This window comes from Pongo pygmaeus, chromosome 7 (genome assembly GCF_028885625.2).
Source record: "Pongo pygmaeus isolate AG05252 chromosome 7, NHGRI_mPonPyg2-v2.0_pri, whole genome shotgun sequence".
NCBI lineage: Eukaryota > Metazoa > Chordata > Mammalia > Primates > Hominidae > Pongo > Pongo pygmaeus.
The window spans coordinates 116495004-116522230 of NC_072380.2; the positions used below are offsets into that span (position 1 = coordinate 116495004).

Consider the following 27227-nt stretch of genomic DNA (forward strand, 5'->3'; position numbering starts at 1 on the left):
TAATAAATATCGTATTTTAGAATTGTTGGAACATTATTCGCAAGGCAGGAAATAGCAAGAAATGAATCTGGAATGATAGAGAGGGTTCCACTTGTGAAGAATCTTTTTTTTTTTTGCAATGGAGTCTCACTCTGTCACCAGGCTGGAGTGCCAATGGCGTGATCTTGGCTCACTGCAACCTCCACCTCCCAGGTTCAAGCAATTCTGTTGCCTCAGCCTCCTGAGTAGCTGAGATTACAGGCATGTGCCACTGCATCTGGCTAATTTTTGTATTTTTAGTACAGATGGGTTTTCCCCATGTTGGCCAGGCTAGTCTCGAACTCCTGACCTCAGGTGATCCACCCGCTTTGGCCTCCCAAAGCACTGGGATTATAGGTGTGAGCCACCATGCCCAGCCTGAAGAATCTTATATACTCTTCATAAATGTTAAGGAACTTAGATCAAAGACTGTAGGTTCTAGAGGTACTTGGAAGGGATTTAATTAGAAATGGTGATAACAAGTTCATTCACCTTAGAGTACCTACCTACAGACTCTGTGAATGATCGATTTGAAGAGAAAAAAGCAAAAGAGAGACATGTAGTAGATGGAAGAACAGAGAGAAAATAGTGGTTTTAATAAATTAAAATCAGCAATACTTGATAAATAATGGAATTTGGATTTTGAGAGAGTTCAGAGTCATGAAAAATTCCCAGTCTTATACCTTCAATAACTAGATTCATAAGGTACCTTAACAGGGTCCAAGTGGGTTCTTAGGGGAGGAATCAGTTTAGGTGTGAGACAAGTTCAGTTTTGGAATTACTGAGAAAGCTAAAAGGAAATATCTAGCAGGAACAGAGTAAACAATTTTTAAACTTGAAGTTGCCTAAGCTACATAGAGTAATTTCAGAGTAAATTCACTACTAATGGTAAGCAGTCATAAAAAGTAAGTGAAATCAATCTGAGAAACAACCCATGAAATGAGGGCTTAGAAGTTTTTCCCTGCCTGAAGAACATTAACATTAAGTGGCAGAGGGAGGAAGAGGAGCTTCTGAGTGACATAAAGAAGAATGAGAAAAGTAGAATGACGAGAGCTAAAGGAATAGTTTCAAGAAGAAAGTAATAACATTACAGTAAAAATAATGAATGAAAAATGCCTGTTGGATATGTCAAGTGAGGTATCATGGATGACTTTAGCTGGGGTAATTTTAGAAGGATGGTGAGGGGGGAAAAAACAGGTTGCAGTAGCCTAAGTATGACCAGGAGATAAGAAAATGAACTTATCAAGAAAGTGTGAAGGAGAAAAGTTAGATAGCGTATGTGATATCAAAAGATGTTTCTTTCCCTTTGAGTAAGAAATATGTCCGTGTGTTCACACACTGGAGCAAAGGATGTTTTAGAGAAAGATAAGTCAAAAATACAGAAAAAAAGACAGAATGATTGGAAGAAGAGTCTTAGGGGAGGTAGGTGGTAATCAGACTAAACACACAGATGGATTTTGTGAACAGAAAGAAGCTATTATTTACCACTGAGACAGGAAGAAAATAGATGGGAGAAGTGAAGCTAAGTAAAAGGATGCTAATAGAGAGAAATCAAGTTTGTTATTAAACCATTGTTAGTGTGTGACTGTGTGAGTAGGAAGATTGGTTAGAAGGGAATCTGAGTGCTGTATGGGAGTGGTTCAGATGATCAGTCATAGAGTCCAGGGTGGGTAAGGAAAGAAGAAAGTCAAAGATGGTGATATATACTGCCAGGAATTGGTGAGACTGATGCCAGAATAAAGTAAGGGTTATTGAAGTCTTGAAAATCTGGAGATTGGGGTTCATGATTGTTCAATGATTTTCTGCCTTTGCATTGAAATCTTCTAGCACTACCATAGTCAGTCCCTAAAATTACCAATGACTAAGGGACAGTGATTGGAAGTTGGATAGATAATAGCAACCTGTATTAATAATGAATGTTACTGCCAAGTGGAATGCTTAAGAGACGTAAGGACTATGTCCATTATGATTCGGGGGGTAATTGTCAGAAATGTCTCTAGGGAGCCAACTTCCCCTCCTGGATTCCTGGAGTGTGAAATGTGAAAGAATAAGTAGCTTCTGCAGATGAAGGCTACAATGGAAGCAGAGGCTACACAGTTGAACTAAATGTTATTTAAGGCAAGAATATGCAAAAACCATCCTGCAGGAAGGTTGATGTTTAAGGAAGTTTATTAATAATGGAGTAAGGATTCTCAAAAATACAGAAGAGAATTAGAAGAGATTAATAATGGTATGGAAGAGAGTATAGTAAATGAAGAATTTTGGGAGAAGAAGATATCAGGGGGCAGTGGGGATTGCCTTTTACTTGATAGCCAAGAATCACAGAGATAACATACTTGAATAGAACTTTAAATTAAAATATTCTAGGTTAATTGTCAGTTGTTTTAATACCAGAACTGGCTGAGGGTCCCTGGAAGGGTTTGACCTGTGTCCAGATTAATGATGAGGGCTGCTATGAAGTTTGAAGAGAGGCAATGATGGTCCTATGTCAAGATGGGCAACATAACTGGAACCTTGGTTAAAGAAAGGATTCTGACAAAGCTAGTGGAGTAATGGTAAAGGACGAAAACAGTCTATGTAGAACATAGACTGTTTTCTTAAAGATTCTCTACATGTAAGGTAGTGCTGAGAACTCTTAGTCAATGTGATCTAAGCCAATAACACACTTTCCCAACTGCTATCATTTTTAATCTTAATTTCTCTACATTACCAATCATCTTCTGTCCTCTTACAACTGTTTTGTTCTCCATCAAAACTAAGTTCTATTTACATTTCTGACTCTAGCCTATCTTAGTTTCTCTGGAATTTTCCTGCATTTATTATTTCTTGTTTCTGTTGTATTTCAATCTTTCTTCCTTTACTGATTTTATTTCTCCGCAAATTACTGTTGAAATTGTCTTAATAATACCTTCTGGCCAGGCGCGGTAGCTCACGCCTGTAATCCCAGCACTTTGGGAAGCCGAGGTGGGTGGATCACCTTGAGGTCGGGAGTTCGAGACCAGCCTGACCAACATGGAGAAACCCCATCTCTACTAAAAATACAAAATTAGCCGGGCATGGTGGTGCATGCCTGTAATCCCAGCTGCTCAGGAGGCTGAGGCAGGAGAATCACTTGAACCTGGGAGGCGGAGGTTGTGGTGAGCTGAAATGGCGCCATTGTACTCCAGCCTGGGCAACAAGAGCAAAACTCCTTCTCAAAAATAAAAATAAACAATACTAATACCTTCTTTCTGTTCTGCTACCCCTTCAAGCTAACTTGAGAGTGGTCTATTTCTCTCTCTCTCTCTCTCTTTTTACTTAGGTCAGATATCTCAAGTGTGAATTTTTACATATGCTTCCTTCACTCCTTCATCAGCTCCTAAGACTTAACCTTCTACAGTTTGACCTCTGCCTCCAGTGCTTTACTGATTTTATATATATATATATATTTGGGTTTGGGTTTTTGTTTTTTGAACTATTTAATTTCTGTTAATAGATCATCATTTCATTTCTCAGGCTGAAATTTTGAAAGTTTTTTTTATATTTAATTTATATGTTGATTTGTCAAACATTATTGAGAGAAAAAACTATCCCTGCTATCAAAGAAAACACAGTTCAGTGAAATTAACAGGCTTAGAATAAAGACTGCCCCGTTCAAGTTCCAGCCCAGAAAATATCAAATTATGTGAATTCGTCCAAGCTTCTATAAGCCTTAGTTTGCTCATTTCTAAAGTGAGAGAGTTTGGATTATATAACTTCTGAGATTCCTTCTATCGCTAGCATTGTTTGTATGCTTCTGAATATTATGTATGTTCTCTATATTTTATATTATATATTTTGTATATTGTGATTTGTAATGTTTGTCATTCATACCTTCTTCTCTATTTCCACCCTCATTACTACAAGTCAGAACCTTTTCCTAATCTAGCTCATTTCTCTGCACTACCGCTGAATTATTCTTCTTAATTTATTACTTGGAAATTACCTTTGTTCAGAAGTTTTTCTTATTACTCTCATTGACAATTAAACTGTTTAAACCTCTTAACTAGGCATTAAAAATTGTCATAAACGGATTCCGACTTAATTTTTTAACTAACATTTTACCATATTCTACTTTCTGTTATTCCTAGCATTTCCATTTGACTATTTTATCTTCCATCATCTATGTGTCTGCTGAAATTTCCCCATCTGTTCATGCATGCTGTTCATCTTTTTTACTACAGTCTTTACCATATCAAGCAGACTTATTTCAAATTCCCCATTTGATAGATTCAACATCTATACCATCTCTTAGTCGGCCTCTGTTGGTGGCTTTGTCCTTGACAGTAGGTCTTATTTGTCATGCTTTTTTGTGTTGCCAATTAATTGTTATTGAATGTTGAGATCATATCATCAGTAATGACTGAGGCAGATAGTATTTATGCTTGAAAATGAGCACAAATTTTGTTCTGTTGGTTGGGGTGTTGGGGAGCATTAATCTTCAGACTGCTACATCTGAGTCTGAGATTTGGACTGGTTATTATGAAGTGACTGCTACTGGCAGCAGGCAACAGTGCATATGAGGGATTTGCATTATACACATTTCTCTATCCACGTAAAAACAGCCAAACAAAAGGAATGCTGGTGAATTGTTCAAAATTGATCAGTGAAACTGTTGAATCTGTATTCTAGCTTGAGAGCCATACCTCATCAGATATACTGATATAATACAATAGCAATTCATAATTATATTGTTTAGAGATATACTTTTAAAAATGTTTGCTATTTTATGGAATCTGAGAATCTGGGAAGTGATAAAGTAGGGCCAGTACCTTGGTGGAATAACTTTAATTTTTACATTTGACAAATCATTATTAAATTCAAACATTCACTGAATATGGGAACCTATTCCATAAAAATAAGGATTTTACAGGTAACATGTCATATTATCTCTCAGTATTCTTAAAATTTATATTTTAAAGATGTACTAATTTGTTCTGTATTAATTATGATGGGTAAATATTCTTGCTTATTTGTGGTTTTGTTTCTGTTATTTTTTAAATAAAAATTAAGTAACAATGAAAATTATAAATATTTAATATACTAAAAATATCTTCAAAATATTTACATCTTATATGTTTGTGTGTGTGTGTGTGTGTGTGTGTATTTAATAATACAGTATATGTTATTGTTCAGTATTGTATTTGTCCCTAATTTTCTTGAGGAAATTGAGACATTTGGTCATTTCTTCATGCAATTTTCAATAATGAATATGTTTTTTAAATACCTTTGTAGATGTGAGAATACTTCTCTTTTTGATAATAAAATAATAGGCTTGTGGGTAATAGTAATTTTTTTCTACATGAATGGTGTCTTGCTCTGTCACATCAATATATATTATACCATTTTCACATTTTAGATTGTTATTAACTTGGCTGACTCTAAATATTGTTGTCATCTTTGAATAAGCTTATTTACTTTTAACTAATATAGAGTCTTTACATCTAACTCAACAGAAAGATTCTGTAGAATAATGCTATTACACCCAAGGATAAATTAATCTTCCTCCAATATATGTATTATACCATTTTCACATTTTAGATTGTTATTAACTTGGCTGACTCTAAATATTGTTGTCATCTTTGAATAAGCTTATTTACTTTTAACTAATTAGAGTCTTTACATCTAACTCAACAGAAAGATTCTATAGAATAATGCTATTACACCCAAGGATAAATTAATCTTCCTCCAAAATAATATCATGTTCGTATTTGTGCACAATACCTATTTGCTTATTTACCATGATTTCTATGGCAAATATTTTGTATCTTGCAATCCTCATAACATTAGAAACGATGCTAAAATAATGAGCTAGAGTTTTTAAAAAGTTAATCTTGCACATTAATGATGAACATGAAAATTGTAATTTTAAAGTTGTCATAATTACTTTAAATTATTTGTTATATACAAATATGTATATATGCTATTTTAATTATTCTAAAATGTTTCATTTTTAATGTTTTCTAGTATATTTTATCATGTATTTATACTTCAGTTATGCAGTTAACGCCCAGAAAATCTGTAGACATTCAAGATATTTTAACAAAAATATAATGTTTCTTCTGGTTTTTTTTTTTTTTTTTTTCTGTTTTGAGACAGGGTCTCACTCTGTCACCCAGACTGGAATGCAATGGTATGATCACAGCTCACTGCAGCCTCGACCTCCTGAGCTCAAGCAATCCTCCCACTTTAGCCTCCTGAACAACTAGGACTATAGGTGTTTGTCACCACACCCGCTATTTTTTTTTTTTGTATTTTTTGTAGATACAGGGTTTCACCAGGTTGTCCAGTCTGGTCTCAAACACCTAAGCTCAAGCCATCTGTCTGCCTCAGCATCTGAAAGTGCTGGGATTACAGACATGAGCCACTGTGTCGGGCACTTCTGCTATTGATCAGCTTATTCTATACAGTATGGATATAGAGAAGTCATTTCTTGCCCCAAACCTGAGACCATACTTGTTCTTCAGAGATATATCCAATTTTTTTAAATTTAAGATGTCAGCTTTATAAAGGAAAAGAATAATTCCTAAGTAGCTTTGCTTTTTACAAGTTTACTTTTCAAGAAAACCTATTACATTTACTTATGACATCTTTCTAATATAAACATGAAATAAGTCTGATTTAATACAGACTAGGTCCTGAGTTACATATTGGGAAAATTTTCATTGATTTCTGAGTTTTAGTATTCTTAGTATTTATCATACCTGTAGAGATACTCTACATTGAGCTTACTTTGATCTGGAGTTGTATCATGGTGAAAGATATGGATGGATGGATGGATGGATGGATGGATGGACGGACGGATGGACGGATGGATGGATGGATGGCAGGCAATAACATTGGGTTATAGACAAGAGTGCCCACTGACCTCTTCTTCCCTAGTAGAGGAAAATCCCTTGCAAGACAATTCCCTTGCATACAATCCCTGCATAGAAATCCCTTGTCCTTTCATTGAATTAGGAAACCTAAAGTACATCGCAAAACTGATAAAATAGGTAGGAAGTTGCATCAAATACTTGGAAATTTTAAAAAATCTTTCATGAGCAACTATGTTGACCCGAAAAAATGATTCAAAACTGACAACTTCGCTGGATGATTATAAAATTATTTTTCCCTTAGAATGACTGAAAATAAATACTAAACACTTTCAGTTTTAGTTTTTCTTATGCATAAAGATTGCTATTTAAGACGAAGGCCTTCTAAGTTGTTCTCTTTATTATTGTGGCCTATTGTCAGTTCATACTCATCTCAAAATCTGCATATGCTAATAATGTGCTTTTAAGGCTGGGTTGTTAACAATAGTATTGTTAGTCAACATAAATTAGTGGAGGGGCTGATACACAGTATCCTTTGTGAACGCATGCAATTTAGAATAGCAGCCATTAGATAATGATGGACAGTAGCCTAGATCAATTCAAGTACAAAAAAATATGAACTATAAATAGAGATTAGAAAATATAAAATATTCAAAAATGTAACAGTGATAGATATTAAATCACTTTTTAAAAGACAATGGAATTATTTACCTAAGAAAGATTTAAATTTACAGATGAGGGGGCCCTGGCTTTTTCAATGGCTTACCCTTTGGTAATCTGATAAAACCATGGCCACTGTTTTTGGAATAATATTTTATATGCATAACATAAAATAAGGTAAATAAAATGGTTACAGAGGAAACAACTTATATTGAAATAAACACTCCAAGTTAAGAACCCCAAGTGGGCCCTAAAATATTTTAAGCCTTGCAAGTATTTATTATTTCCCACTTTTCAGTTGCTGCTATTCAAAATTAATTATATATTCTCATCTTAAAATTAAAACTAATTCAGAATTTTGGTGGGAGTTTGCGAGTACTATATCTCAATCCCTTTAAGGGACCTGATGTAAGACTGAGTAATTTAGGCATTGCTGCTTTAAATTTTCATAGCAGTAACATTGTGTCTAAGCTAGTCAGACCTATTTTTATCCAATGTGGGAGCAGGAGCCTGTGTCAGCCTTCTCTTATGTGCTGTCAAAGTTTAAAATGTGGTAGCTTTCCATTCCCCTTAACTGTGTTGGGACATTTGGGGAAATTTCTACCTTCTACTGTGGTTCTTTTCATTTTTCATTTATTAACCTATTTTCATTTCACACTATGGTATTTATTTAATATATACTTTGTATTTATGGAGAAAAATATATAAGTAAAATGTAAAAGATGGGTTAATTTTCAAACAACTTTTTTATAAAGAGACATTTTTTGTAAGAGCTACTTCCTAAGGAGTGACCTCTGTTTTATAAATAATGGTCTCCTTTTGAGGACATAGGACATAGCAACACATTTAAAATAATTCCCTGGTTTTCACTCATTATCATATTTTTCAGTTATTAAAAATGATTCTTCACAAAGAAGCGAAACTGCATATCCTAACATTTACTCCACTTTCCACTTGGAAAAATGTCTTGATGGAATCAGAATAAATGAAATTGTATATAAATACATGAAATATTAGTCTAACTTTCTGCTAGGGTAATTGTAGCTATTTCCCAAAGATTTGTTATGTAATAAGATGTTTATTATTAATGTGAGATAAATCTTTAAATAAATGTAAAGATTGGTACTCTTAAAAAATAGGCTTTAAGCAATTTAAGAAATAATACATAGAGAGATATACCCTTTGTTTCTGTTGATTGTGATGAAGATATATAAAGATATTAGACTAAAAACATGCAGCAAACTACTGAACACACTTATTTCTAAAGAAAAGTGTTCTTTCAAAATAGTTTTTCAGAAACAAAAAGACAGCTGTGATATTTACACTATGAGGTTACCTTTTCATTTCTCTTACCATTTAATTGTTACTAGTAATTAAATATTTTTTATATATTTACATTTAATGTCAGTTATTTTGACATGTTCTTGATGCACTTATATGAAAATACTAAACTTAGAAAGTAAATCACATGATAGTATATGGACTTAAAAGTATTTAAAAGTGCTCTAACTTATATGTTACCCTATGACTTTAAAATATAAAATAATCACAAGATATGGTGTAGAATAAAGCCAATATTCACTTTCTAAAGTCACCTAATCTAATATCAAGGAGTACAAAATTGTTTGCCATATAATTCATGACATTCGGGAAATTATGTCCTTTTTTCTTTTTTTTTTTTAAATTACTTGCACTTTTCATTATCCAAAATAAGGTTGAGATAACTTATAGGTAAAGTGGATGTCATTGAAACATTAGCTTTGAGGGAGACTAGTGCTTTCTTGACTGTCTATATTATATAAGCATTTCCATTTTTGTGCTTACAACTGGATAGGGAGGTAATAATTTTATTTGAAATATACTTTGACATATGTTTTACTTTTGAATTCTGGAGCCAAAGCTAGTGTTTTTAAAGTCATCTCCCAAATTGTGGGGCTGATGTTAGAAAACATTTATTGATCATGTTAAATGTAAAAGTATTATGCTAGGTTCCAGGGATAGAAAGGTCAACAATGAGAGGTTGCTTAAATTTAAGGATACTTCCTTCAACAAGGATTAAGTTTTGGTATTAGATTTATTTGTAGTCAAAGAGATCATGTTGTTTCAGAATTATTATTTCAATTAATACCCACTCTGAATTGAAACAGTTGGCATAGCTAAAGTGCACCAAGATAGACAGCCAGTTAACCAGTTTTCTACAGAGTGATTTTTCTTGTGGATCAGGTTTAAATATGGCTACAGACTTCACAGTCACCCTATTTTCTTATAACCTCATTTTTATTCTTCTGTTTAAATGTTCATGTGTATAGTGTTTTCTGAAAGCCTTTTTATATCTTAGTTGGTATAGTACTAAACAGCTTCAGGTGCTACGGAATTAATGCTTATATGGTTTTCTTCACTCTTGAAAATGTTAGGAAAAGTCATTGAATTCTTTTAAAATAGAATAATTCACATATTTCACGTATTCCATTTAGGGAATTCATTTTGGAAAGCAGGCAGTTTTGTTTGTTGTTTATTATAACTGAGCAACTATTATCTTTGCTGGGAATTACTTCGAAAGGCAGATTTTGGTTTTTTAGAAATTCTTAAGAAGTTTCGTTTGAAATTGCTCAGAATATGTTGGGGAAAAGAAAAATTTTTACATACTCCATAATTTTAAACAATTACCTTTTTCAAAATCAGTTTGATGCATCATAACCAAATAGCAGAAGGGCACTAAAGATCAACTGAGCTGCTTTTTGACTAACGTTTCAGGGATTGTGAAGCAGCAGATAGACAGCCATATCACAGATCCAGATCAACAGAACAACGGCCTCTCCTTGAGCGGACCACCACCCGCTCCAGATCCACTGAACGTCCTGATACAAACCTCATGAGGTCGATGCCTTCATTAATGACTGGAAGATCTGCCCCTCCTTCACCTGCCTTATCGAGGTGAAAGATAAATCAGACTAATTTCCCCTTTGCCCCACCAGCACACCATTTTATTTTCCCAGCAGTTAACTGGTCTCTTCTATCATCTTTGGCTGATCACTAGTAACAATCGATACTAACCTTTTCAATGTAAACACACTATTTATATTCACTGGATATAATAGTGTGTGGCTACCATTGTAATTTGTTTATTAACTGTCCTGACTGCATTTGTTTTGTGATTTCTCATTAATCAGGAGTCCTGGGTAAATTCCGTCATTAACTGTCATGTTCCTCTCCTACAGAATGAGAAACTATTTGTGTCCATTACACATCACTTTTCAAATCATCATGATGATTATAAATAAAACTAGATTTTTTAAGTTTCTTTCTATTGATACTAATATTATGTATTAACCAGTATTTTCCTTAGTTGAATCTTGAATTGTTCAGGGTTTTATTTGTAGTTTCATGAAATGTTTTCTAATAAAGGGATATTTAATATAAGCCTGAGTAAAAATCTCTGGATCAAGGGAGAAAGGTTAGTGTTGAAAGTTTGAAATCTGGTAGAAAGAAAAGTACTACCTTTTCTTTCTTGAGCAGCGAAATTCTCCTCTTACTTTCAATGGATAGAGTACTAATTTACATTAATAATTCCATGGATTTTACTGTAGGGTTTTGTGTGCATGTATGTGTATGTATGCATATTACACCAAAAATAAACATCTTTTGCTATTTAGTCATTCAGATATCCATATTTTGTCCAGTTTTCCTAACCTTTTAATCTGCAGCTAAACTTCTTTTAAAATTGTATTTATACAGCTATCATATGAACCAAATGTAGGTATTAAAAATATGTAACTCATTATACTGAAAATGAATATTAATGGTGTGTCTTTAGGTCTCATCCTCGTACTGGGTCTGTCCAGACAAGCCCATCAAGTACTCCAGTGGCAGGACGGAGGGGCCGACAGCTTCCACAGCTTCCACCAAAGGGAACATTGGATAGAAGTAAGTTTTATTTCTAATTATCTCATTTAGGAAATACACATGGAAGCTAAGGTGAATCAAGATTTTCTTATTACCTTTGTGTTAATTTTCTTTTGTTAATTGTATGCCTTGTCTGTATTTGATAATAGTTATAAATATTATGTATTTTTGAATAAAAATTTGTAATATTTCCAGGTAAAATAAGGTATCTTTATTGCTCTTGCACATTTTTAAATTTGAATAAATGTATCTTAAAAGTAAACATAATACTCTTAAATAAGCTGTTGGATAATATTTCTTTGCTACAAATAAGTTTATGTAATTGTTGATAGTTATATAAAGTTTATTAGTAACTAGCCAAATCAATTTTCACACACTGCAAAGGACTGGTTAGCTGATGCACAACAATGGTGATCCTTCTCAAAACTGGAGAACAAGAAAAAGGTAATCATGAATATACAATGAAAGATGCATGTTGTACTGATGTTTTTATTAATTTTACATTTTTGCATAAGAAGCACTATTTGCTGACACACACATGAACATACTTCCCAAACATCTATAAATTCTTAGATAAAGGACCTCTAAAAGCATGGATAACTGAATATAATGGTTTTTAAAATCATTTTTTAAATGATCCCTTTATTTAGTAACTGGATGTGCTTTGCAAATAATACATATATATTTAAATCATTTAACTTTTCTCTAGTAGATAATACATTCTGTGCCTTTGGAAATTTCTGTTGTTTTTAACCCCTGTGCTTTGGTTCCCTTTTTGTTTGTTTGTTTTTGTTCTGTTTTTTGTTTTTATTTTGTTTTCCCTAGACAATGGAGTCAAGGAGATAGAACCTTATGAAGGTCTGTACATAAAGGAGGGTTTGTTTTGTGCTAACAGCCTTTTTGGGGGGCTGGTAAGCAAAAATAAACCCAACTGCAATTGATGTCCCTTCATTGTATAGACTTAAATACAGTAAAATTATTTTGTTTTATGATATCTGACAAAGTATTCAAATTTTTTTTAACTTGGAAATTATACCAAAGAGTTAAATATCTTTGATTCATCAAATAAGAATGCGAAGAGTTTAACTTCTTTTAAATGACCAGATAAAATGTGCTCTTTCATAAAATTTTTATGTACCTTTTAACCAGAAACTAGAATTCGAGTAAGACTTTAACCAAAGATATCAATTGCAGTCTACGTTTACATCATTGAGGATGTACACATAGTGTAGTTATATTTACCATCATATATTTCATTTTTTATTTATGATGATGTTTTTAATTATTAAATTTGGCTTTCTAGAAAAGAAAGTTGTTGAATTAGAAAGTGATTGTGGCTTGTGTTTCCAACATCATTTTTCATGTTGTAGCAAGACTGCTTACAGTATATCAGAGTTAAATATGGTATAGTTTTATCATCAAACACTACATTATGACTCAGAAGAAAATACTGAATGGTGATATATGGAGTGTCATACGTTTGCTAGATCAATATAAAATCCTGTACCAGTTATGGAAATCTGAAATTAACTTTGTATCTTTAAAAAATTGTTGACTGTTTACTGATGAATCTCCAGCACATAGAATAATGCCTGGCACATTGTAGACCCTCAATAAATCTTTGTTGAATGAATTCATGAAATATTTATTTAAAAAGGGAAAAGCTACCTCAAATAGTATACAAAGTACCACTAAAATAATCTTGTCATTATATATATGTTTATATTAAATTCGTATTTCTGTAACCTATTTGTAACAAATTTGTAAGTGTGCTGCATTCGAGCAGCAATACTTTTATACCCTTATATAACTTGTTGATATAAGTTGTGTTCTTGTTAACTGGATGATGGTCAACTTCTGTTTTGTCGTTCTTTCTATTTTCAAGTACCATAATTTTGAACAATCCAGTGATATTGTGAATGATGGTCTATTATGCTGCCTGAGAAAAAGACTTCACAGCATTTTTATAGTTCTTAATTATTTGCTTAAAATTGGGGGCATAGAATTTTAAATCACTTTTCCTAAGGAAAGTTTAGTAATATTTATGGAACTTTTTGTCTCTTCAGTGTTTTTAAAGATGGAGTTTCGACATCATTTATTGGCATTTAAAGTCAGAAACTATAATTTATGCACATTTTTAAAATTGAATTTTTAATGTCATTTATAGCAATAGTCTATTGAAATATAAGTAGCTCTATTCTTTGTAATAGCAAGTATCCTAGAAAACAGAGCCTATTGGTAATACCGAAAGTCAGAGTTGGTGAAGTTTCTGATGGGCTTATCAATAAAGATTATGTTTACTATTGTTTTTATCCCTATAAAATTAATTAAAACCACAGTTTTCCTTTAAAGTCCCCAATTGTGATTTTTCCATTTTTTTATTTCATAAAACAAAGAGGAGCCAAAACCTCCCTTATCCTTTTTAGTATGAAATAAAAGGGATTTTGTTTTTTAGTTTTTTTTATATAAAAGTATGGATGATTTTTTAAAGTGTTTTTATAAATGTTGATATGGAGACTTCAGTAGATTATGCAATTTTTTTTTTAGTTTTAAAGAAGATATATAATATCTCTTTTAGAAATCTCAACTTCAGTTAATTTTCAGTAAGTGACACAAAATAGACTATCAGTTGATGGTCTAAATCAAATTATGTCTGGATTATCACCTAAAAAGTTAATTATGAGAAGTTGTAATTTAATGGCATTATTTTAGAATTAAAGTATTGAAATATTTATTTTCAAATCCTTTTCAGCAGCCAAAATATGAGCAAGTCATAATTTAACTCTTTATGATTTTGATTATTTTATATTTTAGTCTGTTATATATTTAGCCATTTATCTTTGTTTAGAACCAGAGAAGTAAAATAAGAATAATATAGAAAGCACAATGTACTAAAAAACTGTAAGGCATTATTATTATTTCATTTTTCCCTAATTTTTATGTACTGCCATTTTGTAAAATGTCATTTTCTCTTTTTCTAAAAGAAAAGTTATATAACTTTTTTTAGTAATATACCAAGTTTATATATAAAGTGTTTTGCCTACTTTACCCAGTTATCCACACGTATTACAAATATTTTAGAAGTCACAATTTCTCTTTTACAAATCAAAGTCATCATAAAAGCAGACAATGTGATAATTAACCAGTAAATTTATTTACTTTTCTATAGCATGTCAGAAACTTATTAAAAATAACCTATTGGGCCAGTTGCAGTGGCCCACGTGGCTCACGTCTGTAATCCCGGCACTTTGGGAGGCTGAGGTGGGTGGATCACTTGAGCTCGGGAGTTCAAGACCAGCCTGGGTAACATGGTGAAACCCCATCGCTACAAAAAATATAAAATTAGCCAGGCATGATGGCCCGCTCCCATAGTCCCAGCTACTCGGAGGCTGAGGTGGGAGGATCACTTGAGCCTAGGAGATGCAGGTTGCAGTGAGACGTGATTGTGCCACTGCACTCCAGCCTGGGTGACAGTGAGACTCTGTTTCTAAATAAATAGATATCTATTGGTGTCTTTATCATTCTGAATAATTTACAATTTGTTATTTGTTTAGTTTCATTGAAGAGTAACACATATACCTATTTGGTCTTATATTTTTCTTTACTTTTGCTTCTGCAAGTACAGAAGTTAATGAAGAAACTGAGCATGTGGAAGAGCAGGGGGAAGAAAAGCAGGGAGAAGAGGTCAAGGCAGGTCTGTCTGACTGTGTACCTAAATTAAATAAGTGAATGTTTTCAAATATGACTTTTCAATTTTGCATAAGACTTTAGGCTCCAAATTTATAAATGCACAATGAAGAATAGATTGTTTTTCAGCACTAACTTTAAGATAAATTACCTCATTTTATTAATAAATGGGTATTACTTAAGCTATCTAGGCAATTTGTCAGAATATTTAATTTACCCAACTGGCTAAATATTTTCCCTGATGTTTAAATCAAACTAGAATTATAGATAGTGCCCTTGACCAAGATATACACCTACCCTTTACCCAGCTTTACATTCAGTTCATTTGTTTATTCAAAAATATTTAATGAGTACCTACTAGAAAACTATATTTTATCATGTGTTATGGTGAGTAAAGTTTTGTTGAAGCTTTAGCCCCTTCTCCCATGGATTTTGAATCTAGTAGAAGCAAATTATAAAGAAATATAAAACAGAATATAAATTCCATTAAAACATTTATAGACCACGATCATTTTTTCCATCATATTTTTTTCCTAAAATAAAGCAATTACAGGCTTCTCTTCTTCATCCCAGTTCAATATTACTCTAACATTTATTGTCAATCATAATTTCTCCCCATCTTTCTAAATGAAATGCATACCTTTTATTTTTGTTGTTTTTAAAGTACCTATTATGTTTATATATCGTAATGTTTAATGTTCTTGAAAGGATTTTAAAACTTAAAAGATTCCAGCCTGGCCAACATGGCAAAACCCCATCTCTACTAAAAATAAAAAAATTAGCTGGGCATGGTGGTGCGCGCCTGTAGTCCCTGCTACTTGGGAGACTGAAGCAGGAGAGTCACTTGAACCTGGGAGGCAGAGGTTGCAGTGAGCCAAGATCATGTCACTACACTCCAGCCTGGGCAGCAGAGCGAGACTCTGTCTCAAAAAAGTTAAAACATTATATAATCAGTAAATCAGTATATTTTTATATACTTCTTTTATCAAATTTTCACTATTTTTATTTGAAACTCAGAATTGAATACTAATCTTATCCAATTATCAAGTTTAATTGTAACTTTCTTTGAATAATACAGAATATCTTTAATTTTATCAAGTGTTTAACTGACCACTTTTTATTTATGAATAATAGAGTGTACTTTTTGTGCCTTTTTTTCCTCTGGTTTCCATGGTGTGAAAGCAATGCCATTACGTATATTGTACATAAGATATATTTTCATGGAAGCATTCTCTCAGTGGAGTTTTTAGTTTTACAACTGAAAACATCTCTTAAGCTACTAGAATTACTCATTATCAGTAACTTTTTAATGCCATAAAGGCGACTAATATCATCAATCATCTGATAATGGAAACAGGCAAGTTTAATTGCATATTTCTAGACATGTAGAATTGCTTTGGTTCTGAATATCTAGTATCTAACTTCTAGAATGTCACCCTTCTTCCATTTTCCTGGAATAATTTAGGAATCACTTTTTTATGGAATACTATAAGAATGAATTTCATTTTAGCTTAGCTGTTAAGTTAATGTTTTCCCATTAGCTCATTCCTCTATATCTCATATAGTCCATACAAACACTGCAGCCTTTCACAGTATTAATTGTCTTCCACATTAAAGTCATTTTTTAAGGTAGCATTAGTTTGGGGACTTCAGCAATAGTTAATATCACTTTTATTTATTTTAAATTCATTCAGATAAAGAAGCCCATGTGCTAAACCAGTTTGTTGCTGCTGTTTTATTGTCAAAAGTAATTAGTAAGTTGCATCAGTTTTTTAATTAACATAAAAGCATAACCATATATTATAAAAATGATTTTTCATTTATTTGGTTTTTATTACTTTTCCTATGAGATAGGAAGTGTATACTTTTCTCTTGTGTTCATTAATATAGAGTGTCATGTTTAGTGCATGGATTTGTTTCCCTATTGTGTGATTTCATCTTTTTTGATGTGCTTGATTTTTATTTTGGTTATTAATGATCTTAATCATTAATCACTATTGTCTATTTTCAATATTATAAAGACAATGAGGGAGAAACATCAACACCACCTACTAATGGGAAAAAAGGCAAGTCTTAAAATGAAGTTTATGGTGTCTTTCTAGATATTAGACACTCCATATTGACATTTGTTATATGTTTGAATATGCTTTTTAAAATAAGCATAAGTACAAGTATTAGTCTCAATTTAAGTTATCCAGTATTTAAAATGTCTATTCTTTTTTATTTCTGAATATGAAATTAGTCTTCAAAATACTTACCTTTAATGATTCTGATACAATTCTATTTTATTGAAATGTAATGGCATTAAAATTGGAAGATTTACTTTGTTGATCATGTTAAGGGAAAAGATTCTGAGGAAGATACTAGTGGTCATGTTATACATTTACAAAATCACAGTATGGATATTTTTCAATCCAGAAATTGTTTTAAAATTGAATTATTTTTAAAACATTTTAAAGTAGAAGTTTAAAGTAGAAAATGAGACAAATTTAATCATAAGTTTAACAATAATATAAAAGGAAGATTTATAACATTTGTGGATTTTTCATAGTTCTATACACATGAATTAATATTGCCTGGAAAGTAAAAAGATGATTGATTTTAATACTTAGATTTGATTTTCCTATAATTATTGCTGACATAATTCTGTAATCTACCACAACCAAATTCTATCAAAATGGTAGGACTGTGTATGTTTTGCAGTAATTGATAATCAAATATGTCTACATATATCGATTTAGAATATTAGCATTTTAAAATGGTTTTATCAAAAAAGTAACATCCCGTTCTATATCATGAAATTTGGCCCATTACTGGACCAAATTAAGAAATAAGTAGTTTTATGCATCATTAGTTTCATTGAAATAGTTTTTAGTCTTGAATATATTCTTCCCTGTCTTCATCTTTTATAAAGAATGTCTACAGTGTTATTTGTAAAACCTAATTAACACTAAAATATAGTTTTTCTTACTGTGAAGTATTAATTATTCTTTAATGCACATTCTAGAATATGATTTAAAAGATAATGTAACAAAATAAAGTTAAATCATGTTAATATGAATAGTATTCATAAGACAATAAACATTTAAATGACTTCACAACATGTATTTACATATTTGTCATTTTTATCTATTTCACGAGCTCCATGATTTTTGATTAGTATTTATGAAAGGAAATGTTGATATGTACTTAAATATATGTCGGCAATCTGAAATAATAAATATATCTTCCTAAATGTTCAACAAGTTTTGAGAACATTTAATGCCATTTTGTATTTAGGTGCATTTAAATGTGTCAAGATCATATCTTTTCACATGAACTCACTAGGCTAAATATTTTAACTAACTGAGGAAGTATTATCATAAGTTTTTTTTGTCTTCTTGACCTCTAGTTGGTCCTGAATACTTTCACATCTTTTACCTTCAGACTGTTCTGCTTTCTTCTTATTTCCTATGATCTTGCATGTGCAATCACCCCGACAGATTCTTCCTGCCCCCCGCACAGACAAAACCAGTTCATTAAGACAGTGGTGCTGCAGGCAGAATAACTAGAGTTAGAGTCACTCAAACCAGTCTCCCTGAAGGCTCAGAGATTAAGGTTTTTCAAAGATAGTTTGGTGGGCATGGAGTAGGGAATGGCAAATGTTGATTGGTTGGGGATGAAATTGTAAGGCTGTGGAAAATGTTTCTTATGTGCCGAGTTAATCTCTGGGTGGGGACCACAGGATGTGGGTTCAGTCATCAGTCGCAGGTCTGGATGGAATCAGTCAATCCTCCAAAATGCGAAAGTCTGAAAAATATCTCAAAAGACCCTATTAGGTTTACAATAGTGATGTTATCTACAGAAGTAACTTGAGAAGTTAAAATCTTGTGACATCTGGAACAATGGCTGGTTATTATTTAAGCCTACATTTTAGCAGAAGTCAGGCCCGTCTCATAATCCTAGCCTTATGGCCTTTGATTGGTTTTACAAAGGCAGTTTTGTTTTGGGAAAGGGCTGTTTTTATCCTTGCTTTAAAGTTAAACTATAAATTAAATTCCTCCCATACGCAGGAATGATTAAAGACAGCTTGGAGGTTAGAAGCAAGATGGGGTCAACTGTGTCAGATTTCTCTCTTTTTTTGTTTTTTTAAGACAGGATCTTGCTCTCTCGCCCAGGCTGGAGTGCAGTGGCACACAGTCTCAGCTCACTGCAACCTCCACCTCCCGGCTCAAGAGATTCTCCTGCCTCAGCCTCCTGAGTAGCTGGGATTACAGGCGCCTGCCATCACACCCAGCGAAGTTTTGTATTTCTAGTAAAGACGGGTTTCACCACCTTGGCCAGGCTGGTCTCAAACTCCTGACCTCAGGTGATCCTCCCGCCTCACCTCGGCCTCCCAAAGTGCTGGAATTACAGGTGTGAGCCGCCACTCCCGGCCTTAGATTTCTCTTAATGTCTTGATTTTGCACAGGCAGTTTCACATGTAAAGTTTTCTAGTGACAATGATTATTGGAACCTCAGTTATAAATTTGTTTTTATACATACACTTATAAATTTGTTTTTTATCATTTATATGAAATCCTCTCCACTGCAAAATATTGCTATTGCTATATAAATCAATCCAACATATGATATAGTTGAACCTAGAAATTAATGAATAAATTAGTAAGATGAGAACTCTGTAGATATTTCACATATGCTAACATGGTTTTACTTGGCTTAATATTTTGATTATTTACCTGTAATTAAGATTTAGTTATTCAATTTGTCCTTTTGCTATCTTCTTCTGAGAGAGTGGCTTTTTATTTACAGTTTATTTTATGTATCACAATAAAGTTCATGAGTAAGTTTAAGGGAGGACATTGTTTTTTTAATTGGTTAAAGCATTTTGTGGATATGTTAAAGTATATTGTTGTAGCAGGTGCAGTCAGAAGGATAGTTGGGGCTAGAAGGGTGACTCACATAGGAACTTACAGATCATATTTAGGATTTTGGTTTTTATCACATAAAATGGGAAAGTTTGGATTAAAGTGACACAATACTACTTTTTTTTTTTTTTTTTTAGTAAGATGATGTCAATTACTACATTGAGAATACCCTGAAGAATTAAGATTGTAAACAGGGAACATTGTTAGAAGGTTTTGCACTAACCCAGGAAAGAGATGATAGTGGCTTAGACCAGCATGATAGCAGTATAAGTAGTTGGATTCTGAATAGATGTTGAAGATAGAGCCAACAAAATTTCCTAACAAGGTAAAAGAGAACTAAAGATTCAATAATGACATCCAGGTTTTTAGCCTGAATAGAAAAATAATGGAGTTTCTAGTAACTAATACAGGAAAATACTTGAGAATAATAGATTGAGTGGGAATATCAGGTGCTCAGTTTTGGATATGATAAGTTAGAGATGCTGTTAGACATCCAAGTGAAGATGCCAAATTAAATATGGTCTACATTTCATATTAGAGATGTGGACTGTAGCTATAAATCTGGGACTCATCCTTATAAAGAGTTATTTACCACCGTAAGACTGGTTATCAAGAGGACAAGTGGACACATGTAGGTAGATAAAGAAGAGGTCCAAGAAGTGTAAACTGCACCACTTTGATATTTTGAAGTTGAGAAGATGAAGCAGCCAGAGATGGAGAAAGTGGGAGAAGAGGAACAAGTTAAGAAATTACTTGAAGGAGAGAATTATCAAGAATGTGAAATGATCATCAGACTTAGCAAGTAAGAAGTCACTATGTTGACCTTTATTAAGAGCAGTTTCAGTGGATAAGGGCTAAAGGACTGATTAGAGGGGATTCAAGGAAAGAGAGGAATGGAGACAGCTAGTGCAGACACCTTTGAAAGGCTGTAAAGGGAAGAAAAGAAAAATATCTAGAGCTGTGAGGAGAGGTCAAAGAAACAGAATACATGAAGGCTATGTGGGAAACTTCTTGTTCACTTGGCTTCTTCCGATCCAGGTCTGCCACTTGGCTGTGTAATGCCATGTGGCCTCGAACCATGTGCTTGTAGTTTACCAAGATATCTATCAGTGTTCTGTGACTTAGCTCCTTGATTTAGAATCAAAGACTTTTAGATTTGGAAGGGACATTATAAATCTTTTGTTAAAACTATTTTCCCTTATAGATAAAGGAGGAGAATTCTGGAGGATAACTACCTTTCTTCAATCCACATAGCAGCAGATCTGTAGTCTAGACTGTTAATCTCATGTGTTGATATACCATGCCTCTTCATAGCATTCTATGACACTGTTCTAGATTGTGTTCTCTTTGCATGGACTTCAACCGGTTTTGTTGTTGTTGTTGTTGTTGTTGTTGTTGTTGTTTTTAGACATTAGCTAAAGATGTAGTTCAACCAATGTCTGCTATTTTAAATGTGTTGTACTAGGTAGCCATTGAGGATGCAAAGATGAACAAGATATATTTCTTGCCTTTGGGGAGCTCCCAAGGGAATAAATAATATAATGATAAGAAATAAAACATAGCTGGTAAAATTACTCTATAATGTGTAACTTATATAAAGTGTCTTAAGATTGTGGTACATATTCAGGGTCAATTTTATAAGGAGAAGGTAAGTTTCGAGAGGTTCTGGGTAGGTTTTCAGTCCCAAATATTTCTCCCATTACCTGTCATAGTATTTCATATTCCACTATTACCTAATGGCTTGTTTTCATAATACAAAGCTTTTAGCCTTTCTGGAACACTGAAATATAAATATTCTTGAGGGCACTATCCCAAGCTATTATCACATACAAATTTTCATAGAAAGCAAGTGGGTGGAGAAAATCAAGTGTAGGAAAAAGGATGCTGAAAGATGTGGTAGAGTGCTAGTTGTCTTGGAAGGGTTATAATGGCAAAATCTGTCCATTCTAAATTATATTATTTGCTGTGTAGATATGCTATAAATTTACTTTTTAAAATAACTTGGTATATTAAAATTGCTTAGAACAAATAGTTGTCACATAATAGGCCAGGTGCAGTGGCTCACAGCTGTAATCCCAAAGCTTTAGGAGGCCTGCTTGAGGAAAGGAGTTTGAGACCAGCCTGGACAACCTAATAAGACCCTGCCTCTACCAAAAACAAAAAAAATTTAAAAATTACCCAGGCATAGTGGTGCACACCTCTAGTCCCAGCTACTCGGGAGCTTGAGGCAGGAAGATCGCTGAGCCCAGGAGTTTGAGGCTCCAGTGAGCTGTGACTGCACCACCACACTCCAGCCTGGGTGACAGAGGGTGACTCTGTCTGTAAAGCAAATATACAAACAAATAAGTTTGAAGTTGGGAAGATGAAGCGAAACAATACTTGTTTCATAATAATTACTATATAAATGTTAGTTATTATTACTGTAATTTCTTAGTAATGTCTCGCTATAATTTTGTATTTTCGGCACAAAATCTGAAAATTTTAGTTTTATATTTAAAGTCAAATTAAGTCTGATTATGATCACCCTGAAGCAGTTGTTAAACGTACATATACATAGATATATACACACACACATACACACACACACACACACACAGACACAGTAATGTACCACATAATGCTGTTTTGGTCAATAACAGACTCCATATACAACAATAGTCTCATAATATTATCATACTGTGTTTTTCCTGTACCTTTTCTATATTTAGATATGTTTAAATACATATATACTTATCGTTGTGTTGTAATTGCCTGCAGTATTTAGTGTGGTAACATGCTGTACAGATTTGTAGCCTAGGAGCAATAAGCTATATCAAATAGCCTGAGTATATAATAGGCTACCCCATCTAGGTTTGTGTGAGTACACTCTGTAATCTTTGCACAATGACAAAATCACCTAACAATGCATTTCTCAGAACATATCCCTGTCGTTGAGCAATGTATGACTGTATATAGTTTAGTAGATTTTTGGAAATTAGTAATCATGATGCTATTTTTAATCAAATGACTTGCATAAGAAACAATACCAGGGTGGAAATAAATAGAATTGGATTGCAGTATAAGTTATTTCATAATGTGCTAATACATTTCTACATATTTCAATGCATGTGTAAAAATCAATACGCAAATTTTAGGATACTTTTCTCTAGGCCAGAGAACTGTTCAATCCATTAGGATTTAACAAAAGGTAAGAATTTTTGGAGATGTGGCTGATAAAGTCTAAAGTCTCAAATAGTTTTATTTCCAATTTATTGTTTATGTTTTATTATTGTGTGTTAATTTTGTTTGGTTTTGGAAAGTTAACATCTACAACCTTCCTAATTGGCTGTTAGTGATTAATTCTTTGCCAGGATTATATAGACTAAACCCTACCGTATCACCTATTAAAAAGTCAGATCCCTGAAAATACACAATGAGATGGAAAAAAAAATTTTGTTCCTTTAATGTGTACAATTTCTACATTGTTTCAAATACAGATAACCTTATAAATAAGAAAGAAAGAAAAGGAAAGAGGGAGGAGAGGGGGAAAAATAAAAACAAACAAACATATTTAAAAAGTTTACAAAGGAACCAAAAGTGATAGTTATTTTGACAGTCTTTGTAATTAATGATTGCTTCTGCAGGCATTCTAGGTATTGGATAACATTTAGGGTGTTAGGATACAACAGTGATGAAGGATTTTGGCTTTGTTTTGTTGCCTCTGTCTATTCTCATGAATGCTGCTAGGGCAGGGAGAATGTTAGCACCTATATCTTAATTTCCAAATTTGATTAATATCTAGCTAGGAATGGATTTTATGGTGGAATTGGTGGATATTTCCTAAGTATATCATTCCCTCCCAACTTAGATAAATGACCATGTGTCCAAAATTAATATGAGAGAGATTCAGGGATACTTTAAAATACCAGGGGATTTATCATATGTTTTTGAGCAGGATGGACATTCAGTCACATCTGTATTAAGAAAAGTAACTTGGTGACAGCAAGCAAGATGGACTTGAAAGAGAAGAAACTGAGGGCATGGGACCATTTAGGGCAATTCAGTCATCTGGTATTTGATGGCCTGAACTAAAGCAGAGGTTGGAATAAAGAGGAAGGAATGCACTTAAGATTTCCTCTTCCCATTCATAATCCATAAGCTTAAGTGTACCTGTTGTTTAAGTGAAGTACTTTTAAATGAATATTTCTAATTTCTTTTCCTAACCTTTCCTTTCATTCTGGGAGACGTTTCCCCTTTAATTTACTTTTGTTTCCCTTTTCTCATCTTATTTCTTCTATGCTTCCAAAGTCCCAACTGACTAATCAAATTTAGGAAAGAACTCCCTTTCACCTCATACCTTCCTGCAAACTTAGTCATTCTTCAAGGCCATATCATTGTTGACTTCCTAAATGCAATCCTTAAATCATCTTCTCTTTGTTGTTGAAAGTAACTTAATCTTAGGAAGGTGATATGATACAAGAGAAAGAGTGTAGTTCTTGAAACTTTGTCTCAGGACCTGCTTTACAATGTACTAACTGTGTGACTCTAGACCCTTGCCCCAAGTTAGTTCATCTGAGAAAAGGAAATTGTAACATATTCCTCTCATTCCCAGTATGCTACCTTGAAAATCAAGTGATGTAATGAGTATGAAATTGTAAACTAAGATAATTTTTCAGTGCTTATCCTTATCTGTCATTTCTATTTTCTCACCTGTATAAACCACCTAATAGAAGGTCCCATCTGTGTTTTGTAGGGTCAAATGTGATGGCATCTGTGAAAGCATATTGGAACATATAATATTATACAAATCTTACTAATAAATGAATTTATGCTATTTTATTTTATTTAGAGAAAGGGTCTCACTGTCATTCAGGCTGGAGTGCAATGGTGTGATAATAGCTCACTGCAGCCTTGACCTCCTGGGCTCAACTGATTCTCACACCTCAGCCTTCCAAGTAGCTGAACTACAGGCACATGCCACTATGCCTGGCTAATTTTTAAAAGTTTTTTTAGAGATATCTCTAAAAAAAAAAAGATCTAAAAAAAGAGAACCTATGTTGTCCAGGCTGGTCTCAAACTGTATGCTCTTTAAATTATAGTGTTCAGGTAGAATTGGCTACATGTTGTGATGAAGACTAGCTAGAATATAATTACTTTGCAGACATATGGGTTTCTTAAATATTACTTACTAAAAAGTCACCTCATAGTTAAGTCTCCATGAATATAATCACTCTTCAAATTACCTAATATTTATTAAATCAAGCTTTAATCTACAAGTTAAAGATGGGATACATATAATTATCATTTAAGAATTTCAAATCTTAAAGCTTGTTCCTCTGTATTTTATTGAATTTTAAAAACAAATTAACTTTTAATTACATGCCATTTTAATTAATTCTGTTCTTTTTATGACTTTAATTATGTTTTAAAAATAGATGCTTGAGTTTCAGTATAAAGCTTAATAGTAGTCACATTTGGAACTTCTGGAAAATCTTGTAAACTCTCAGTGCCTCAATTTCACCATCTCTATTATAGGTACTCTTCTGTAAAATCCCATTTGACGAATCAACTTAAGATCATAAGATGTAAGAGTAACTAATTTTAGAGGTGGAAATAACCTTATAAATTTTCAAGACCAGCTTTGTCACATCAAATATAACAAATCTAGATGTCAGAGAGGTTATCAAGATGTTACCGGAAAGGAGCCCTGATCAGACTCCAAGAGAGGATTCTCGTATCTCAAACAAGAAAGAATTCAAGGCAAGTCCACAAAGTGAAAGCAAGTCTATTAAGAAAGTAAAGGAATAGAGAATGGTTACTACATAGGCAGAGCAGTCTGCTGCTGGTTGCCTATTTTTATGGTTATTTTTGATTATATGCTAAACAAGAGATGGATTATTCATGAATTTTCCAAGAAAGGGGTGGACAATTCCCAGAACGGAGGGATTCTCCCCTTTTTAGAACATATAGGGTAACTTCCTGACATTGCCACGCCATTTGTAAACTGAAATGGCACTGGAGTAAGTGCCTTTTAGCATGCTAATGCATTCTAACTAGCATATGAGCCATGAGGACAAAGAAGTCACTCTCGTTGCCATCTTCGTTTTGGTGGGATTTGGCTGGCTTCTTTACTGCATGCTGTTTTATTAGCAAGGTCTTCATGATCTCCTGTCTCGTCCTGTGACTTAGAATGCCTAACATCCTAGGAATGTAGCCCAGCAAATCTCAGCCTTATTTTACCCCGCCCCTGTTCAAGATGCAGTTGCTCTGGTTCAAATGCCTCTGACAAAACTTGCCTAAAGTTATAGGCCTAGTTAATGGCAGAGATATTCCACCAGCCAGCTTTCCTGGCTCAATATGGTGACATATATATTACCTTTTCTGTCAGTCATTGATAGCTTTGATCTAGTTCTTTCATTGTCTTAAGCTGATATTCATAAATTTATGGTTATTGGAACTTTTCTGTTACCAGCATATAATACTTTTCAACAAATATTTGCTAATTTCAAAGGTTTATTTTTTCCTCCACATTTCAGAAAATGCTGTCTGCCAATTTACAGATAGGCTGACTATTTTTAAAACAGCCTATTTCTTCTTCTGTGTACTCAATCTTGCTTCAGAAGGTAGAATGTCATCTATTTTTTGGAACATCACAAATTTATGAAATGGCAGAAGGTGAAATAGCTTCTAAAAATGATAGCCATGTAGCATTTGATTTTGGGAACAACTCTGTAACACTTGTAAAATCTTTCTTAATTATTCGTAGAGAACAAAAAGTGTAGGTCATTCAGAATCAACAAATACTTTAATATTAATGAGATTCTTTTTCCCAACATGGGGAAAATACTCTGTTGTTTTTTGCATTACCACAGATTAATGCTGATCAGGGAGCAGTAGTGTATCCAAAATCACCTATATTTGATGTTACAGTATAGCATATTTTTCCATTTTTGGCAGTGGTTTCATCTTTCCAGTTATGTTTTACTTAGCTTGATATTATAAAATATGTTAGTATTCCACTATTTATGGCTAAAGGTAGATAGGATACCAGAGCATTGTGTATGGCATGGTGAAACTCTATAAGGATTAAAATACACATAGAGCCTGGCAAGGTGGCTCATGCTATAATCTCAGCTACTCAGGAAGCTGAAGCGGGAGGATAACTTGAGACCAGGAGTTCAAGACCAGCCTGAGTAACATAGCAAGATCGTGTGGCTAAAATATTTCTTAAATAAAAATA

At 33.2% G+C, this 27227-nt stretch overlaps 1 protein-coding gene across 26 annotated transcripts in view; it reads left to right on the top strand.

Annotated features, from left to right (window-relative positions):
* RIMS2 (regulating synaptic membrane exocytosis 2) overlaps positions 1 to 27227 on the top strand; it is a 775539-nt gene that overhangs the window by 522235 nt on the left and 226077 nt on the right. For 14 of the 26 annotated variants that reach the window (XM_054499564.2, XM_054499560.2, XM_054499567.2 and 11 more), the window contains 2 exons: positions 10266 to 10445; positions 11326 to 11435. In XM_054499564.2, coding sequence (XP_054355539.1) covers positions 10266 to 10445; positions 11326 to 11435 — 290 coding nt within the window. Of the gene's footprint in view, positions 1 to 10265; positions 10446 to 11325; positions 11436 to 12239; positions 12273 to 15039; positions 15109 to 27227 lie in introns of all 26 variants that reach the window. The other 12 variants (XM_054499559.2, XM_054499562.2, XM_054499598.2 and 9 more) reach the window with 4 other exon arrangements.